At 38.6% G+C, this 22,180-nt stretch overlaps 1 protein-coding gene across 4 annotated transcripts in view; it reads left to right on the top strand.

The window, feature by feature from the left end:
* Window positions 1–22,180, top strand: part of pabpn1 (poly(A) binding protein, nuclear 1) — a 46,000-nt gene that overhangs the window by 20,432 nt on the left and 3,388 nt on the right. For all 4 annotated transcript variants that reach the window (XR_009821166.1, XM_062021064.1, XM_062021061.1 and 1 more), the window contains exons 4-6: window positions 340–446; window positions 3,187–3,274; window positions 3,348–3,502. Coding sequence is in view for 3 of the 4 variants with exons in the window: in XM_062021064.1 (XP_061877048.1) it covers window positions 340–446; window positions 3,187–3,274; window positions 3,348–3,502 (350 nt within the window). In the remaining variant the exon portion in view is untranslated. The remainder of the gene's footprint in view (window positions 1–339; window positions 447–3,186; window positions 3,275–3,347; window positions 3,503–22,180) is intronic.

The following is a 22,180-nucleotide window of genomic DNA, read 5'->3' as shown; positions in this document are numbered from 1 at the left end:
TCAAAGTTTTTCAGTGGCCACATTTTCTGCGCATCACTAGTCAACGATGTTTAAATATCGGCATTATATCCATTCATACAATATATTACTTTAATTTGTTTCCATGTAAAAAAAAATCCACATTTTTAAGGTGTGGCAGGTTCAATTTAGGGGAAACCCTGTATGTTTTTTTTCTTTAACTTGGGTTTTTCTGTGGGCAAGACTGTCGATGTTGGCGGGCCTTTGTTTGGGGACCCCTGTGCTAATGTATATTAGTACAGTACATTACATTTTATATATGCACAGTTCCATCAACAGCAAATCTGTACTGTAAATTATCCTCATTTTAATTAATTTTAGGTGGACTATGGCGCTACTGCAGAAGAGCTTGAGGCTCACTTCCACGGCTGTGGTTCAGTAAACAGAGTCACCATCCTGTGTGACAAATACACAGGGCATCCCAAAGGGTAAATAAATCACCATTACAAACATGTTTTAATTTTTGACATTACCAATTGTGTCTAACAGTGCATTAGGACTGGGCGATATATCGAGTTTGTAAGATTTAATTTTTAAAGAAGATATGAATCAAGAAATTAATCAATGAATTTCACGATAAAATGACCAAACACCGCTTATTTGTTGTTCCTTGTTCTTCTCTACTTCCCACTCCCTCACAATACTCCATGGGCTATTAAACCTCTCCCCTTCCTCCTTCCAAGACGCACTTGCATGTATAAGAACATCCATGATTGGTTAGTTGTTAACTATGATGAGTCACGATTGGTTGAAATTAGGGCAAAACATTTGGGACAGGCCAATCAGAGGCAAGATAAAGCGGGTCATCGAACCAGGAAGGGAAATCAAAACATACTATGAGAGAGTCGTAGAAGAGAAGAGGGAATATTCACGCGGGCGATTTTATGTATTAAAAAATCTAGTGGAAGATGTGTGAAGCGACTGGGATGGGAATCAGCACCTCCAAGTCCGAGTCCATGGTTCTCGCCCGGAAAAGGGTGGAGTGCCATCTCCGGGTTGGGGAGGAGATCTTGCCCCAAGTGGAGGAGTTCAAGTACCTCGGAGTCTTGTTCACGAGTGAGGGAAGAGTGGATCGTGAGATCGACAGGCGGATCGGTGCAGCGTCTTCAGTAATGCGGATGCTGTATCGATCCGTTGTGAAAAGGAGCTGAGCCGGAAGGCAAAGCTCTCAATTTACCGGTCGATCTACGTTCCCATCCTCACTTATGGTCATGAGCTTTGGGTCATGACCGAAAGGACAAGATCACGGGTACAAGCGGCCGAAATGAGTTTCCTCCGCCGGGTGGCGGGGCTCTCCCTTAGAGATTGGGTGAGAAGCTCTGTCATCCGGGAGGAACTCAGAGTAAAGCCACTGCTCCTCCACATCGAGAGGAGCCAGATGAGGTGGTTCAGGCATCTGGTCACGATGCCACCCGAACGCCTCCCTAGGGAGGTGTTTCGGGCACGTCCGACCGGTAGGAGGCCACAGGGAAGAGACGGGACACGTTTTTCTGCAGGCGAGCTACTTTTCAATTGATCAAGTCGCGGGGATCTACCTCATTCATATACTGTATATAATTTATATTTACTTATTTATGAAATATGTTTTTGTTAACAAGTTAAAGGTGTTTAATGATAATGCAAGCATGTTTAACACATATAGTTACTATTGTTAATAAATTAAAGGTGTTTAACGATAATACAAGAATGTTTAATACATGTAGTTAATATTGTTAACAAGTTAAAGGGGTTTAAAGATAATGCAAGCATGTTTAACACATATAGTTAATATTGTTAACAAGTTAAAGGTGTTTAAAGATAATACAAGCATGTTTAACACATATAGTTAATATTGTTAACAAGTTAAAGGTGTTTAAAGATAATACAAGCATGTTTAACACATATAGTTAATATTGTTAATAAATTAAAGGTGTTTAATGATAATACAAGAATGTTTAATACATATAGTTAATATTGTTAACAAGTTAAAGGTGTTTAAAGATAATGCAAGCATGTTTAACACATATAGTTAATATTGTTAACAAGTTAAAGGTGTTTAATGATAATACAAGCATGTTTAACACATATAGTTAATATTGTTGATAAGTTAAAGGTGTTTAAAGATAATACAAGCATGTTTAACACATAGTTAATATTGTTAACAAGTTAAAGGTGTTTAAAGATAATACAAGCATGTTTAACACATATAGTTAATATTGTTAACAAGTTAAAGGTGTTTAAAGATAATACAAGCATGTTTAACACATATAGTTAATATTGTTAACAAGTTTTCTGTCCAATACCACATAAAAGTGGTTGGTTTTTGGCATCTTATTTGTCCAGCTTCCGTGCTCCTTTGTAATACACTTTACAAGAAATACATTGGCGGCAAACTCCGTAGCTTGCTAGCTTGTGCACGCCAGCTTTCTGAGACTCTTATTTTGTTAGTGCAGGCAGGATGAAGCAGTGCTTTTATTGTGCAACTGTCTTTGGAGTTTTGACGACAGGTACGGCGCCAGAGTCTGTTGAAATAAAAAGTGTTTCTCGCCTTCCTGTCGGTAATTTTTTCTTAATAATGAGCTGGCAGCAGCCAGCGTCATCTCAGAAGACCCTCGGGTGCCGTGAATGTCATAATCAAGTGACAAAAGTGACTTCATAGTGAAGATTTAGGATCGCTCATTTTTAGGACTATTTTTTTAATGCCTGGCTGGCGATCGACTGGCACACCCTCCGCGATCGACCGGTAGCTCGCGGTCGACGTAATGAGCACCCCTGGTTTACAGTACAGTTGTCATTCACTTCAATTTCAGTGAATCTCACTCAAAAATTAATATTTTTATATGTATACTTTCACCGGAAAATATATCGACCATCGAGTTTAAGTAAGACTATATCGAGATATACTTTTTCGTCCATATCGCCCAGCCCTAACCTGCAGCCCACAGCTTGTTTTTTTTTTAGCAGCGACATATTTCTCAAATAAAAGTAAACCGAAAAACAAATGCCGGATGTGAAAAACATAGATTTTTTATTTTTGAATCGTCCTCAACAAAAAGGTAGAATATATTGATAACAGTGATAATCGTCCAGGCCTAAGTACACGTGACAAACCTCTTAAATCTTGTAGCTATGTGGCAAAAAGTGTCTGTCTGTGTTGTATTTTACCATAACTTACTTTTATTGTCCTAGGTTTGCCTACATCGAATTTGCAGACAAAGAGTCTGTAAGGACAGCCATGGCTTTGGACGAGTCACTTTTTAGGGGAAGGCAGATAAAGGTAAGGTTTTTTCAAGAATGCCATGTTTTTTTTTCTATGTTGCTTTATTATGTCTAATTGTTTCACCTCCCAGGTTGGCGCAAAGAGAACAAACCGACCAGGCATCAGCACCACAGATCGCGGCTTTTCCCGAGCCCGATTTCGATCAAGGGGAGGAGGAAACTTCTCGTCGCGCGCTCGCTACTACAGTGGCTACACACCACCTAGAGGCAGAGGACGGGCCTTCAGGTGAGTGGACTAATGATGAAGAACATCATCCTCACTCTTTACAGTCACTTGGTCAGCTAGAGGAGAATCCTTCTGATTTACACTCATCATGCACATTGACCTCTTTTTTATTTTATTTTATTTTTTTAGTACACTTCCAACTTTTGCCATTTGTTTTCATTTTTAGCACACTATTATTCTTTTTTCAGAATTCCCATAGTCCCATGTGGAGCTCATAACTGATTGGTGTTAAAAGGTGATGAGCTTTAAAAAGTAATTGATTTGTAACAGGTTATGATTTACCTTGTTGCCCCCCCAAAAAAAAAAACAAGTATGGAGACAACAATTTCATTGCTTCATCTCATCAGTTGTGTTGCACATAGACGTGTTTACATGTGTAGTTTTGAGACACAAGCTATCAATTTTCTGTAGTAAAATGGCTGCCTACTTCATTACTTGTCCAGCTTTGTAGTCTCTGTTACGTCATCTTGTTTTTTCTGCTAAAGCGAGAGTAGTAGTTGAACCTGAGAGGTACACATTACTTCTTAGCAACTGTCACATCGGTATAAGCTAGCCTCAGTCACTGATCATTGTCCTGTAAGTTTTATCATTTTAGTTTGACAAAGGATGTGCCTCGGTTGGCCCCAAAGCAAATATATGTTGCTTATCAAGGCTCAACTCATCACAAATACTGATACAAGATTAGGGGTGTCAGCTTGTATCTAAAATCTCTGATACAAACAGTCTTGCAGCGTGTTTACTCTTGAAAGCTGGACAACCAGTTAACATCTAAATGTCCTCCAATAAAAGCACAAAAGTTTGGTCTTGTATTTTAGTGAAGTCATTTACAAAAGATAAACATGGTAGGCTATGTACAGCTACGCACTTTATCATATTTGCACAGTTGCATATTTCTTACACATACATGTAGGAATGTCCGCCGATATTTGCCAAAAAATGCGTATCGGCAAGGCATGGGAAAATGCCGATCCAGATCCAGTTTTAAAAAAAATTCCGGTCCGTGTTTTCCAACGCACCGATTTAAATAATACATTCCACTTTTCTGCTGCTCCCTAATTTCCGTTTCGCATTTTCCAGCACACCTTCAACACATCCACAGGTCTGTGGATTCTCACGCAGTTGCTTTTAGCTGCTGGCATTACACGACAGGCTCTTCTCACTCTTTTCTGTGTCTCCCTCTCACAGACAGCAAGCGCACCTTACACACACATACTGTCACGTCATACGTCACAAACGTATACGCCCTCCCCGAGCAGAGAGGTAGCAGCATGGCTAACGTTAGCTGTGATGCTAGCGCAGCCGTGCGAGCAACGTTCCCTCTAAAGTGCGCGCCTGTGCAATTGCGCACTGCTCAAGCGTCCTCTGCGCACAACAATGATATGCCATGCACAAAATCAAATAAAAAAAATAAGCGCATAACAATTTTCGACACACGGACACGACAGAGAAAACAGTTTTCGTCATCATTGTTCAAATATTGTAACGTCTGTCGAGACGCTTATCTCCATTCGGTGCCACATGCCCACACCATCAAAATGCAGAGGCAAAAATTTCCACATCAACACCGTATGAAAAAATTAGTGATTTTTTTAGTTGTGATTTCCTTCTCTGCATGAAAGTTTAAAAGTAGCATATATTAATGCAGTATGAAGAAGAATGTTTTAATGTAGACATGCAAGCGTTGAAAGAAAAATGTGAAAATCAAGACTACATTTCCTGCAAATGGGTGCATTTCTACCCTATGTTTTAACTTTAGATTTATTCTGATATCAAACTCTTTTGGCTGTCTTTTAGACACTTACATCCGGCGCCCCCCTCCACACCGCGGATTATAAATAATGTAAATAATTCAATGTGTATATCTTGTGTGATGACTGTATTATGATGATAGTATATATCTGATAATATATATCTGTATCATGAATCAATTTAAGTGGACCCCGACTTAAACAAGTTGAAAAACTTATCCGGGTGTTACCATTTAGTGGTCAATTGTACGGAATATGTACTTCACTGTGCAACCTACTAATAAAAGTCTCAATCAATCAATCAAAACACATAGAATCATCATACTGCTGTGATTATATGCATCAAGTGTTCATTCAAGGCTAAGGCAAAATATCGAGATATATATCGTGTATCGTAATATGGCCTTAAAATATCGCAATATTTAAAAAAGGCCATATCGCCCAGCCCTAGTTCAATGATGCCATTTCTGTTTGTCATGTATAATTTTGTCTATTTTGTGTTTATCCTTGAATAAACAGGTCAGTTTCTTGTTACCAACCATTGTGTATTATTCAAACTCTCCTAATTCAGCTGGCTAGTTGTTATCAAGAGTACTAAAACCCTTTTCAACATGATTCTGACAACTAAGTAGGCTAAATAACTTTAAACTTTAATACATGCTCGGATAGGCCAGTATCTGATCGGAAGTGCAAAAATAATATCGGTATGGGATCGGAAGTGCAAAAACCTGGATCGGGACATCCCTACATACATGTCTCCAAGGCAGACGTGTATTAGAAAGTATCCAATAAAAAACGTGTCCGTATGACTTAATGATTTAGGCCACAAGGTTTGGCCAAAAAATGTATTGCCACACCACTTCAACTTAAAGGGACCTATTATGCAAAACCAACTTTTCTTGCCTATTTGTACCTCAGCCTTGGCTGATATTCGATAAGTCAATTAACAGACGTCGCTAAGTTTTCCAGCGTCGATATATTGCCATGTGAATGCTCCAAGAGCATTCACGCTTTTCATAGTTTTTTCAGCAGCTACGTGCATTTGTGCCACAGCGGAATGGAAAGAAAGAGTCTCACAAAGAGTCAAATCGCTTGATTTGACTCTTGGTGAGGCGAGGCAAGGCTATAAGAGCCGCAGATCGCGGCTTTTCCCGAGCCCGATTTCGATCAAGGGGCGGAGGAAACTTCTCGTCGCGCGCTCGCTACTACAGTGGCTACACGATTAAAACACACAAACCAATATGGACATAATCATATTGGTTTGTGTTTTTTAATCGTGCATATTCTGCGAGCGAGACGGTCTGCAAGAGCGGTGATTATTTTGTATTTGTAATCTGGTAAACTACCAGATTACAGTATTAAAACAAATGATCAAAGACCCGTCATTCATAACTGCACTGAGACGGACAAACTGACTGGCGCTTGCTTGTTAGGTAGTTTAAATGCTAACCTGTAAACAACACACATTAACGTCATTCTCCAATCTAAACTTGGTTTACATTACTGTTTAAACAACATCACATTCAAGCCGTTTGTGCCGTTTTTGCACAAAGTTATCAATGAACTCGAAAGTGTCAAAATGAAAACGTGACGTCACATAAACTGGAAGTGAAACAACTGATGACCCTTCACAATTTACAATAAAAGATAAACATATTTAAACCAACAAATAAAAAAATATGGCTCTTATGAAGCAAAAACAATCTATAACAAAGTAAATAAAGTATATAGCATCTATTTATTCTAGTTATAAAAATAAAACAAAATACAGCTTGGTTAAAATATTTTAGTGTATATGTACATTTTGAGCACATTCATTAATTTTATTTCTTATTTTTGCAGCTAAGGGTTCAATAACCAAATTAAATAATAATCCAGATGCAGGACATCCCTGTTTTACTCCTCTTTTTAACGAAAAAGGTTCTGAAATATGATTATTGGTTTTGACTGATGCCATGGGCCTTGTATAAAGCATCTTAATCCATTGTATAAAATTATCTCCAAATCCAAATTTACGTAATGTACAAAACATAAATGACCAGTTTATGCGGTCGAATGCCTTCTCCGCATCAACAGTACATACTGCTGTGGGATAAGGGAGACTTCTAGCATAGTAAATAACATTAAACAATTTCCTTGTATTGTCTGAAGATTGTCGACCTTCCATGAAGCCAGTTTGGTCGGTATGAATTAATTTTCCTATTACATTTGATAATCGTGTGGCTAAGATTTTTGCCAAGATTCAAAAGGATTCTCTATTCATTCAATACATAGGATTTCAGCAGGATCTACCCCAGTCTGCTGACATGCAAGCAGAGTAGTAGATTTTTGTAAAAAGCTTTTATAATTGTAAAGGACAATGTTTTATCAACTGATTGCAATAATGTAAATTTGTTTTAACTATTAAATGAACCAAAAATATGACTTATTTTATCTTTGTGAAAATATTGGACACAGTGTGTTGTCAAGCTTATGAGATGCGATGCAAGTGTAAGCCAATGTGACACTATTGTTGTTTTTAAAAATTTTTTTATAAATGTCTAATGATAATGTCAATGAGGGATTTTTAATCACTGCTAAGTTGAAATTGTAACTAATATTGATACTGTTGTTGATAATATTCATTTTTGTTTCACTACTTTTGGTTTGTTCTGTGTCGTGTTTGTGTCTCCTCTCAATTGCTCTGTTTATTGCAGTTCTGAGTGTTGCTAGGTCGGGTTTGGTTTTGGAATTGGATTGCATTGTTATGGTATTGCTGTGTATTGTTTTGTTGGATTGATTAATTTAAAAAATAAAAAAAATCGATTTTTTAAATATGAGAATCGATTCTGAATCGCACAACGTGAGAATCGCGATTGGAATTCAAATCGATTTTTTCCCCACACCCTTAATGAATACATTAGATATTTATATATCTTAGGGACCTATAGACTGTATCTCTGTTGCTGCAGCAGCAGAGAGTTTATTCTGTCTTGACACTTTGTATTGATATTTTGTATTCTTCCCTTTAATGATAATGTTTACAGTGATTGTTTTATATGTATTTTCTTATGTATGTCGCTTTGGATAAAACTCTGTGGTAATATTATTCTCACAAAATACAACCAATAGTACTTTAATGTTAAATCTTACTTGTGAAAAGTAATCCCCCGATTCCTATTTTCAACAGTCTGCTCATTTGAGCAGGAAAATGCTGAACACCAGCCCGATGTCTTTGTTTTCTACCTGTCAACTGTCAGTTTAGTCTGCTCGCTGGCTCATCACCACTTCAAGATGGCGGCCGAATTTCTCGTGTCACAGCAGCCAACGCTGCGTCTACTTATAAGATGTCTATGGTTATAACGTCATTGCAAACACGGCAATCTGTTCCGTTGACTGCAGTTCGCTACCTTATTCATACTTTTTGTCAAGTGATTTTTTTTAAGCAGGGTTGCATGAGGTACCTATACATAACGTTACGTTAGTCAATGTATCACATACAGTAACGTAACGTTAGACGGCGGTCAGCAGCACCGCGTATTTTAGCCACCTACAAAAAGACAAACATACCGTATTTTTCTGACTATAAGTCGTTCCGGAGTATGAGTCGCACTGGACGTAAATGCATAATAAAGAAGGAAAAAAACACATAAGTCGCACTGGAGTATAAGTCACATTTTTGGGGGAAATTTATTTGATAAAACCCAACACCAAGAATAGACATTTGAAAGGCAATTTAAAATAAATAAAGAATAGTGAACAGGCTGAATAAGTGTACGTTATATGACTCATAAATAACCAACTGAGAACGTGCCTGGTATGTTAATGTAACATATTATGGTAAGAGTCATTCAAATAACTATAACATATAGAACATGCTATACGTTTACCAAAAAATCTGTCACTCCTAATCGCTAAATCCGATGAAATCTTATACGTCTAGTCCAGTGGTTCTCAAACTTTTTTTGGTCATCCCCCACTTTGGACAAGGGGGAGTTTTCAAGCCCCACCTGCCCCCATCGCCCCAACAGAACGCTAATGCCAAGCTTAGCATTTTCAAATTTATTGAACATCAAGTAACATCAAGTTGTATACATTCAAACTCAATAACATAAAATAACATCAAGTTCAATAATAAATAAAATAACTGTGCAGCTGTGGTATAACTTGCATCAAGTTCAATAATAAATAAAATGCATCAAGTTCAATAATAAATCAAAAAAATTGTTATAACTTGCATCAAGTTCAATAATAAATCAAATAAAAGTGTTATAACTTGCATTAAGTTCAATAATAAATCAAATAAAAGTGTTATAACTTGCATAAAGTTCAATAATAAATCAAATAAAAGTGCCACTTTGCAATCTTTGCAAAAAAAAAGGAGGAGCTATGCATTTGGCAAGACAGGGCAAGTGAAAATGAGTTTTACAGTACTCCAGCATTAGTGGCTGCAATGAGCCTGTTTTGCACTGCACAGCTTTTCAAATCGGGGTTGCAGGCTTGACACTGCCACTCTTAAGTCATGCTCAATGTTCAGCTGAGACCTGTACTTTGTTTTGAGTGAAGCAACAGCTGAAAAGCCTATCTCGCACAGATAAGATGTGGCAAAGGGGAGAAGAATGGACAAAGCTCTCTGCCCGATGAGTGGATACTCCCTCTCCACTCCAAACCAGAATTGAGAAAGAGTCTTGAGTGGTGAACCTCAGCCTCAGGGTGGAGTCAGATGTCAGTTCAATAAACTGGTCCTCCTCAGCAGACATGAAATCAGCAGGTGCTGCAGATAGATTATAAATTAATAGGCTTACTTTATATGTCATTACATAATTAATGCAAATAAATCTGTTTGACAACAATCATCTGGACACAACAATCTGGACTAACATTCCAGTTAGTAAGTAGCATACAACACAGATAAAATGCATGTATAATATATGATTATAATATTCAATAAAAATGTCAAAATACCAACCTGCTGCATTGAATGGATCCTTGCCTTGGAGCTGAAGATTTAACTCATTCAGCTTGCCAAACATATCACTGAGGTAGGCCAGCTTCAACAGAAATTGTTCATCACTGAACTTGCTTGCAGCCTCATGCATGCGCTCCTCCTCCCAAAAGATCCGAATCTCTGCCCTGAGCTCAAAGACGCGCGACAGCACTTTTCCCCGGAAGAGCCACCTTGCTTCACTGTGAAACAGCATGTTTGTATGATCAGCTCCCATTTCCTCACACAGTGCAAAGAACAGTCGCGCTTTCAGTGGTCATGTTTTGATAAAATTTACCGCGCTCACAGCATCTATTAAAACCTCATTGAGTTCGGGGCTGAGCTGCTTGACGCGAGTGCTTCCCGGTGAATGACACAGTGTGTCCAATGCGCATTTGGCGCAACCCTCTTTATTAGAGCCTGCAGCCCGTTTCTTGACCCTGCCATGGTCTGTGCGCTATCAGAGCAAAAGCCCACACAGTTTTCCCATTTAAGGTCGTGTTCTTTGAGGAAACTGTCCATTATCTTGAACAGCTCATCAGCAGTGGCTCTATTTTTTATGTATTTGCAAAACAGCAAATCCTCGCACAGTGACTCGCCATTCACAAAGCGGACGTATGCGATGAACAGGCAGTCTTTATTGCTGTCAGTAGCTTCGTCCACTTGTAAAGCAAAACGACTTTCTTTCAATTTGTCTACGAGTTGTTCCTCAAGATCACTTGCAATGTCGCATATACGTCTCGCAACTGTGTCGATTGACAGTGGGACAGCTTTTAATTTTGCTGCGCTGTCTCGTCAAGCATGACTGACACCATGTCTATTGCAGCGGGGAGAATGAGCTGCTCAGCAATTGTGTGTTTTTTGCATTGTGCAATTCTGTATGCAACTCTGTATGAAGCCATTTGAGCGTTACTGTTTACTGATGCAGCTTTTACCATGCGCTTCTCCTGTTGACGGTACTCTGCCAGTTTTCTTTGAAAGAAATCAAGTGGCTTACTGACGTGATTGGGGTGTGTGGTCTCGAGGTGTCTCTTTAATTTGTTGGGTCTCATGCTGTCTGCTGCTAGCGGTTTTAGACACATAACACACAAGGGTCTCTCCTCTGCCCCCACCACCACTGCCGTGAATCCAAGAGCAAGATACCCTTCATCATATTTTCTTTTCGGTTGGCTTTTTGGTAGATTAGGCCCGTCAGATTTTTGTTTCTCTGCAGGCGCTGGCTCTGGCTCGACGACCTTTGAGGTGCGAGTCACAAATGTATCCATTTTGTGTAATTGTGGTCCACACATTAGCCTGCTACCCATCCGCGCGAAAGTTTGTTCCGCTTAGCCCCGCCCCCATTAGTTACTGTTGCTATGTCTGTCAAACTTTCGCTCCTACCTAGAAATTTAAAGCCTACAGGAAAAATAAGTAATTTACATTTATTTATATAGCGGATTTCACAGACAGAATCACAGTGATTTACAGTGTGTATAGAAAATGAAAGCATAGTAAAAAAAAAAAAAATCTAAGAATATAATAATAAATAAAAAAATTTTAAGTGAAATTTCCTCCCGTTCCTCGCGCCGCACCTGTCATGTCTCTATTCCCCACCAGTGGGGCGCGCCCCATACTTTGAGAAACGCTGGTCTAGTCTCTTACGTGAATGAGCTAAATAATATTATTTGATATTTTACGGTAATATATTATTAATTTCACACAAGTCGCTCCTGAGTATAAGTTGCACCACCGGCCAAACTATGAAAAAAACGGCGACTTATAGTCCGAAAAATACGGTAGTCAAATAAAGGTCAGTTAAAATGTATACTATATTAAGAAAATGTGTACATATTGCCTAGGGCCCTGACATCTAAAAAGTACAGGTCTGTTATGTTCATGTATTTATGTTTTTCATGTGTACGCACACATCAACACACATACAGTATGAGGATAGAAACTGCTGTGGAACTAGTTACAATGCAATATGCCATGGAAATACAATGTTAACACTTTTGTGCAAATAAGTACAGTTGCACTTGTTTTTTCAAATGTGTTTATTCTGTAAAGGAATTAGTTAAATAGTTAAATAGTGCTATTATGAAGTGCAATGTCAGCACTATTTTTTCCCCCTGCAATTTGAAATGCACTTGTTTTAATAAATAAATACAGCTTTTTAAAAGCATACACAATCTGTGTAAATATATTAGTCTGTGGTTAAAAGGACTTGAAAGAACTCGAAACTCAAAATGCAGGACTTGGGACTTGACTTCAGACTTTCCAGTCTTGACTTTGGACTTGACTCGGGACTTGCCTGTCTTGACTCGGGACTTGAGGGCAAAGACTTGAGACTTACTTATGACTTGCAAAACAATGACTTGGTCCCACCTCTGAATGCTTTTATTACGAACACTGTAAAAAGGTTTGTGTTTTTCATACCTATCCAGGGTTTCCCCTAGATTGCTACTTCATATGTTGTGGTAGTAGCGTGGCTAGGGGTGTGGTCAATATGACATCATCTAGGGCTGGGCGATATGGCCTTTTATTAATATCTCAATATTTTTAGGCCATGTCACGATACACAATATATATCTCGATATTTTGCCTTAGCCTTGAATGAACACTTGATGCATATAATCACAGCAGTAGGATGATTCTATGTGTCTACATTAACACATTCTTGTTCATACATTAATATATGCTTATTTTAAACTTTCATGCAGAGAGGGAACTCACAACTAAGTCAATTGACCAAAACTGTATTTATTAAACAGTTATTAAGCAGTGGCACAAACATTCATGTCATTTCCAAAACAGAAAGTGCAAGATTGTAAGAGACATTTTAAAACAAGCTATGAGTGCACTTTTGTGCATGATGTCACTAAGATGACATATCAAAACAACACTAAATTAAAGTGCACTTTTTGTACAGAACGCCACTACAATAGTTTAAAACAAATAAAATGCACTTTTGTGCATGATGTCACACAAGATATTTCAATAACTGTCAAATAAAAATGAGCTGCATAATAGGAAATCAAATAGTGTATGTCCTTCGCTATGTGGTAGGTTCCTGCGGACGTTATCTCCTGTTGTTGAGTATTTTTTTCATACGGTGTTGATCTGGAAATAGTTGCTTCGGCATTTTGTTGGTGTGGCACCGAACGGAGATGTTGACATGCGGAGTTTCAAGCACTCTTCATTCTCTAGCGGGTGACTTTTCAAGTGCTGCTACTTTTTGTAGCAACGCTTTTGCCGCATAATAGTTCAACATCTTCCCGCTTGAAGCCAAACCACCGGCAGACGATGGACCCCGTGCTGTTTTTCTTGGGAATTAATTCTTCCTTCATTTGTTACCAGATTCGCACCTTCTCTCTCTCGTATTACCACCCGGACCGCACCGTTAGCATCACAGCTAACGTTACCATGTCGCTACCTGTCTGCTCCGCGGGAGCGTGTGATGTTGCACACGTGACGTATGTAAGAAGGTGCGCTTGTTTTAAGTCTCTGTGAGAAGGAAAAACAAGAAAGAGTGGGAAACGCATGCAGTGTAATGCCCGCAGCTAAAAGCAACTGCGTGAGAACGTATACTCGAATATCACGATATAATCATTTTCTATATCGCACAGAGACAAACCCGCGATATATCAAGCATATCGATATATCGCCCAGCCCTAACGTCATCATATATCGTCATGAGAATTTAGATTTTCAATGATACACTTATTTTCTTTAAAGCCCCACTTAAGAATTTTTAGTTTTGGTTGATTTTGGTGGCACCAGTGGACCAAAGCGGTAGTGTTTTGCCAGAAAAAGACCAAATATTATGTCTCTAATAGCTATGCTGATGTTAGATACAGCATAGCTATTAGAGACGTAATATTTGACATAACACCACTACCAAGAATGTGTCCGGGCGGATGCAGGTCCGAAGCAAAGAAAGACAGGCGCAGATTTTTTTTCGAAAATAGTAGTGGTGAAACTATCATGCTGGGGGCTATTTATTGCTACCACGCAAATTTCCAAACATCGAAAGTCCCTTACTAGTCCAGCAGGAACACAGCCAAGGCAGCATCGGTCTGAAATTCCTCGTTTTTGAGCTCACGCCATCCTGACTGTCCTTTTATCCAAGTAAGCTTTGTTTTTCTTTTTTTTTCTCCTCGGACAAAACTTTTACTTTCTTTGGTTTTGGCGTTTCGGTCATGATAGCAGTAATTGCACGTAGGCGTTTTTCTTCTTCTTTTAGTTTTCTGGTGGCACGTTGTCTGTATCCGATTCCCTCAGGCAATGACCGAGGTGTCAATATAAAAAGTTGTAAGTTGATGTGTAATCCCAAAAGTTCTGAAAATATTTTATTAAAGTTGAAAAAATTAGTGCTGCTTAAAAAGGTTAAACAAATGTGTCATGTATATTTAAAAACAAATGTGCTCTTAACACCATATATTTTTGCTTTTATTATCAGAATCAGCTTTATAGGCCAAATGTTTAACACTAAAGGAATTTGACTTTGCAGACTGTGCTCTCTTTGTTCAATGCAATTTCAATAGTTGCTGCTTATTGTAAAATATAACACAGGCTTCACTATATTCTGCCCTCCCTGAATGTTGTGAGTTAGTATGCCAAATATGTAAACGGTTAATTGAATTAGAGATTTAAAAAACAACTGTTTTGTTGCTGTTCTCCACAATTAAGTCACTGTAAAACTAACCACACTAAGTACATTATATCCTACTTTAAGTGCACATACATGTAGGAATCACGATAAATTTATAATTTTGTTTGAAATAAACTGAAAAAAGCAATATATTTGTTGAAGGGTTAGCTAAAATGCCGCTAGCTAAAATGCCGCTAGCTAAATGCTAGCGTAAAATAGACAAGCTCTTTGATACGTTAACCATAATTAGCATGTACAATCGCAGGGCACATAGACAAACAATCATTCACACTCACATTCATGTCTATGGAACTCATACAACATTCATGTCCAAACAAAGGTTCGAATATGCACTTGATGTAAAGTTGGACTTTATTGTCGGTAGTAATGTCAAAATAACTAGGGTAGTTTACACAGGCGTGAACAAGAAATACCTTAATTAACTTGAAATACCTTTCTCTTCAACTTTCCCCCCTCACTTTTGCCAGGTGTCAACTCCGTTTAGGCGTGTGACCAGCTAGTGCTCCTGACAGCTGATTTAGATGCACGTTTTTTTTAGTATTTTTTCTTTTCCCCAAGATAAAGCCTAAAGCAGTGGTGTGCGAACTAAGGCCCATGGCCCGCCAATATCATGGGTTAATCAAGAATCTTACCCATTCATTTCAATTGACAATTTTGATGCTGATACTATATCACCATCTAGTGCATACCATGAGTAATTCAGGTCAATGAAGGTCAATGTACAAACAAGAGGAGCAGCAGCAACTTGAGAGTTACGGCCTTGTTCTTTTTTGATTTGTATTAATTTATTTTTTAAACAGCCTCAAGTCCTTTCTTTATGCTTCAAGCTGAGAACAGCACACTTCCCCACGGTCTGACAGCGCTGACAAAATAAAGGTTTCAAAAGTACCTCACACAAGCATTTACACAATTATGCTTTGACCTAAAATAGTGGTCAAAATTGTCCAACTATGTATTGCAGCAATAAATGTGATGGTTTTTGCATTTAATTAGGAAACATTTTTAAAAATGTTGACACAAGGGCACACACTCTGTGGTGAAATAAGTGTAAAAGGTAAAAAACGGAATTCAAATGTACATACATCATTAGTCCAGAATCTTCACGGCCCAGAAGGACCGACCGAATTAGATACCGGTACTTGCACGTTCAAAATGAAACCGTGTAACAAACGTACCCAATTTCTCCGGGTGTCGCTGCCACTATGCAAATTAAGGAGTCACGGGTGGGATCTGATATTCAGCTGGGAATGACTAAAACAATAAATAAACACAAGACATATACAACTTTTAGCCACAACACGATCAGGCTTATATTTATTATGCCACAAATTAATCCCGCATAACAAACACCTCCCCCCTCCCGTCCATACAACCCGCCAATACAAATCAAACACCTGCACAACACACTCAATCCCACAGCCCAAAGTGCCGTTCACCTCCCCAAAGTTCATACAGCACAGCACATACATTTCCCCAAAGTCCTCCAAGTTACGTACGTGACATGCACATAAGTGAAGTGAAGCGAATTATATTTATATAGCACTTTTATATAGTGACTCAAAGCGCTTTAAATAGTGAAACCCAATATCTAAGTTACATTTAAACCAGTGTGGGTGGCACTGGGAGCACCTGTAAAGTGTCTTGCCCAAGGACACAACGGAAGTGACTAGGATGGCAGAAGCGGGAATCGAAACACAACGGCAGTGACTAGGATGGCAGAAGCGGGAATCGAACCTGGAACCCTCAAGTTGCTGGCACGGCCACTCTACCAACCGAGCTAAGCCGGCACGCACTTACGGGCAAGCGATCAAATGTTTGGAAGCCGCAGCGTACTCACAGTACCGCGCAGTCCAACTCAAAGTCCTCCTGGTAAGAGTCTCCGTTTGTCCCAGTTCTCCACAGGCCTGTGGAGAACTGGGACAAACGGAGACTCTGGTAAGCCCACAAAAAGGGTCAAAAACGAGGATCCTTCCATGCAGTGGCTCTGTAGCAAAAATGCTGTGGCTGACAGGTGCTCCAGGTGGTGTGTGACGTCAATTTCCGCTTCCGCCCTGTCTGATAGCACCGGATGCCTTTTATATCCCCACATTCTATTACCGGTAAGTTATATTTTTAATATTAGCATGATTATTGAATACGCCTGTAACAGTTCATAATATTAAGGAAATGGATGACATAATGAGTGTATGTGTGTATATATATATATATATATATATATATATATATATATATATATATATATATATATATATATATATATATATATATACACACACACACACACTTATTTTCCCAGCTGAGCACAAGTTAATTGTGACTGGCAATATTTATTATATATACACCTCGATGGACCCCTATGGCCATTACAACCGCAACATCAAATATTTTCTTCTCTTTCTTCTATTTTCTTTCTCTTTCTTCAGCATTGCGCTCTTAAACAACACACTCCACGGAAGTAGAAGCGATTGAAATTATGTGAAACAAAGCTCACTCGGAGGGAACATTTTCTAAGCAAAGTCTGTGTAGTCGCTGCCATGTTCTCGAGCCTAATGGCGCGTATGCGCAGGCACTGCAGCGCTTCAGTTTTCAGGAAGTAAGCAGTGTTGCCTGAAATGCATTAATCACGTTTTTTCTGTACCGGTAATTAAAAATTTAAACGGTATAGGCCTATATAATTTGACCGTGATTGATCATTATACCGTTAACCGATATAATAATACAGAACATATAAGCTTTGTTCTTTAACAACACCTGCGTTAAATTCGATGAGATGACAAAACATTTTAGCTAGGGATGATGTTCGAAATCTGTTCTCCCGGTTGTTCAATAAGAAAAGAACTGATTCCATGGACTCGAATCCCTTTTTGAGAACCGGTTCCCGTTATCGAGGCCACTATAGTAAAGAAAAAGAGTTGGTTCTTTATTCGAATCCCTGGGAACGAATCCCTTCCCACGTACAGGAAATGCCCTGTGGAACCTGCAATATTATGCCCATTTGATTGTAGACTCTTACTGACACCTTGTGGCGATATGAAAATACTACGCGTCATTAGTTTGGGCACTTCCGGGTTGAGACAATTAAGAAGTAGACAAGTTGTGTTAGCTCTTACAGCTTTGGAAAAGATAACCCTTCAGAGTGAAGGATTTCAGATGCTGACTTTCAAACTGTTTGAGTGCAATAAGAAAAGCCCATGTGTTTAATGCACATTTTAATTTTAATTCTAATATTGTTCTTTGGGTGCAATAAGAAACATATGTTTAATCATAAGTTTTATCATTAATGTCCTGTTAAAATGAAGCCAATAATGACATTTTTTGGTATTGTCCCTTATTTTGAAAAGTATCAAAGTATTGAAATACATAAAGATATACATTTTGGTACCAAAATATTGGTGTCTGTACATCTCTAGGTGGGACCTATGGGCAAACGTAATTATGTAGTCGCTTACATGCCCGAATGTAAACTATGCAGTGACGTAGCAAGTGGTGTCCCAATTCTTAGGGAAGATTACAAAGCTCTACTCCTTTTTGCTTCATTTTGAAGGTGTAGTGGTAGTGGGTGAGGGCTAGTGGTAATGGGCGAGGGCTAGTGGCGGTGGGTGAGGGGTTGTATTGGGATTGGGCCTAACAAAGCTAGCAGTTAAAGAACGAGTGACCAAGTAAATAAACTAAAGACTTTCCCTATACATCGCCTGAGGCATGTTTCCTCATGTCATTAACTCTGTCACAGCAGGTTAGTGAGGGACACAGTGTTGAGAAAATGAAAGCAATATCAAATATGTTACTCCTCCACTGTATACTGTGTGTGGAAAATGCGTCTGTCTCCAGTATTGTCCACACTTGTTGCCATCTAACAGCAGTGCGCCCTTAAACGCACACCGAGACTACGCTACAGAAGTGAAAAGAAGGAAATAAAGTGAAAGGAAGAGTTTGGCTGAGTTTACTCCAAGGGAAAATCTCCTGGAGCAAGGTCCGTGTAGTTGCTTTGCATTATGTTTTGAGCCAAACGGCGCTGGTGCGCATGCTGCGACTTTGTTTCCAGCAAGTAAGTAGTGTTGTCTTAAATGCATTAATAAATAGCGTTTTTTCGATAGTTCAACATTTAAACGTCTGGAATTTCACCGCCGTTTGTCATTGTACCATTGTACCGTACCGTTACATCCCATATATGTACATACGTAACCATTCAACATTGTAATGGATTTAAATGGGTGTAATTTTGAATTTTCCAAGCAAGATGGGGAAAAATGCAAAACACTCTCCACTCAAACATGGGTTTCTGATTGATAACAAAACATTGAGGTTGTCAGAAGTAAACAAGGTAGAAGTCTAGCTTTCACATATTCTTAGTATAATTAGAAAATACCAATTAATTATAATAATGAATAATTGTATGTCATTATATTAATATATAATATACTCTCGTGCATCTTGCTTACGGATGATCAAAGTTTTTCAGTGGCCACATTTTCTGCCCATCGCCGTGCCATGATCAGATGCATACAGGGGAAACCCTGTAATTTATGCTATGCAGTAGTTGTTTAAATATTTTGGACCATATTATTATTATTTTAAAGTAGCACATTTGTAATGTTTTGTAATTTATTTTATTTACCGTATTTTTCAGACTGTAAGGCGCACTTAAAGTCTTCATTTTCTCAAATCGACAGTGCGCCTAATGTACGGAATAATTCTGGTTGAGCTTACCGACCTCAAAGCTATTTTATTTGGTACATGGTGTAATAAGCGTGGCTGTCTTGCATAAGTGGTAGGCTGCAAGATGATGCAGTAAACGACACCAAAACTTTAAATGTTCTATTGAGAATATAGATCAAAAATCTGTCAAAATGCCTTAATACGATTTTGGTAAGCTGTGAAGCTTGATGGAATCAAGCGGAGTGCGGCTACCGTATTTACACGTACTCTGCTTCAACATAAGAGTATCATTATGGTGGCTATAAGGACTGCAAAATGGCACCTATTAGCAGAAATATTATCTGTCATTATTGTTTGTTTGGCAAAACGCCAGATAATGTCTACTAAAACTTACCTTCTTGTAATGTGTTGGGAAGTGCATAAGTCTTGAAAATTTGCTCGCCTCCGTAGTCGATAAGCTTCTTCATTTTCTTTACCTTCTTGTGGAAATGGCAACACACTCTGCTCTTGCCATTTCTAATATAAAGTAGTGTAAACTTCTAACTTATCTGTCAGTAGACTTTCTATGAAAGCGCTAAAAACTACCTGTGTAGTGAGTTTACATTATTCACCCACGGAAGTTAGTTATTAGAGAGTTCCTGGTGGACGTTTTTTCATGGAGCACATTTCTGCGTCATTGATGAGGAGATGCTGCTCCGTCATTGATTTAAGTAAAGTCTGAATGCAGTTTTGTTTTTGACAACCATCTTACATTTAGTCTTAGTCTTAGTCTTTTGGACTCAAATGCTTATTAGTTTTAGTCACATTTTAGTCACTTTTATATGTGATAGTTTTAGTCCAGTTTTAGTCTACGAAAACTCAAAAGGGTTTTAGTCTAGTTTTAGTCGATGAAAAGTCAAAAAGGTTTTAGTCTAGTTTTAGTCCAAAAAAAAGAATAAAAAGTATAATATAAGTATAGTCTTTTAACAAATTAATTTAGGTCAATAAGTATTGGAGATTGCTGTTGGGCAGTGTCACACAAGTTGTGAAAATAGCAGCAGATCTATAAGTTCAACCCATTGTAAGCTTGCAGATCTGCTATTTTCACAAATAACAATAAAGGAATGGTTTTAGACATATAAGGTTTCCACCCAACAGCAAATTTCTGATCCAAGGATTGTGTATTACACACAGATAAAGTGGTAACAGTGGATCCAAAGTTCATTACTCCAAAAAAGCCAAAAAACAAAAACATTCTACTTCAGCAATTGTGGCTTTATTTCTCAGAATTTGTTAAAGTACAATGAACATAAACATGCCCAAAATATGAGTGATGGATGAGGAACACATATGCTCAACTTGGCCCTGTCTGCCAGTGCAATTACAACAGATATCATGTATGATATCTGTTGTAAGCTGTGAAGCTTGATGGAATCAAGCGGAGTGCAAACCATGTAATAAAATAATCAATTAATTCCTGATTCCTTAATGGGGCTGCACAACGTCACTTGTGGCTTTTAGGCTAAAGCTAGCAGACTCTACGTATAACAGTAACTCGACCTGTTTAACATATCAAGTTACGTGCTGACAGAACGTACTCACAAAGAGATAACCACACCGTCACTGAATGTAAACATGGCTAAACATGCTGCTAAAGTAACACATACATAATGAATTGACGTTAGCGTAACAAAAGCTAATTTTAGCCTGAAGTTAGCAGCCCATTTGCGCCAGGAGTATGTGGAAAATGTACTAATGTATTAGCTTACTATGACATTTATCGATTATGTTAACAGCATTTGTAACTTACCTTCGAAAAAATATCCTTGTGGCGAGCCTTAAGGTTGGTCGTATTTTCCCCCCATATTTTGTGGCCACATTTGTCACCGTCTTCCTTCACAATACACTCTGTTTTATTATCTGCTGGGTTATATTTAAAATACACCCATATGTCGTCTCTACGTTTGCGACCACCAAGCCCCTGTGTTGAAACTGCCGCCGCCATCACGGTCCATTGCCTGATGAGTAACAGTCTGACGCGTTGAGCACGTTGTGCGCTGCACGCCAGTTGATGGGCGTGGTTTTAATTGACACACACAATAAACAGAAATGTCATGCATTTTAAACGTCTGACAGATTCCCCACTAACATTTTCGTCCGTTCTCGTCTCGTCAACGAAAACTCACACACGTCTCGTCATGTTTTCGTCATCAGAGAGACATGTATATCTCGTCACCGTCTCGTTATAGTCATGAAAAAAAGTGGCGTCAACGAAATGATTACATCATCGTTGACGAAAACAACACTGTCTGAATGTCATTAAAACAGTTAGCTGCATCTTTTGACCCATCAACTCCCGTCCTTGCACGCTGCACCGGTACAACAAAGATGACGGGGAGAAGACGCTGTCGAAGTGGAGCCACGTAAAAAAGACCGCCCACAAAACGGTACATCATGAAGCGAAGGTCAGAAAGCGGCTTGAAGATGATCTGTAAAACATGTAATTAAGATTTTTTGGTCAAAATGAATGTTGTAGTTATGTAGACCACAATTTTAAATTTAGAAAAAAAATCATATTACCCCTTTAATGCGCCTTTTATAATCTGGTGCGCCTTTTGTATAAAAATAGACCTGAATAGACCCACTCATCGGCAGTGGATTCTATGATTATAAACTGTGCT

This window comes from Entelurus aequoreus, linkage group LG15, assembly GCF_033978785.1.
Source record: "Entelurus aequoreus isolate RoL-2023_Sb linkage group LG15, RoL_Eaeq_v1.1, whole genome shotgun sequence".
Taxonomy (NCBI): Eukaryota; Metazoa; Chordata; class Actinopteri; order Syngnathiformes; family Syngnathidae; genus Entelurus; species Entelurus aequoreus.
This window is presented reverse-complemented; position numbering and strand designations above follow the sequence as displayed.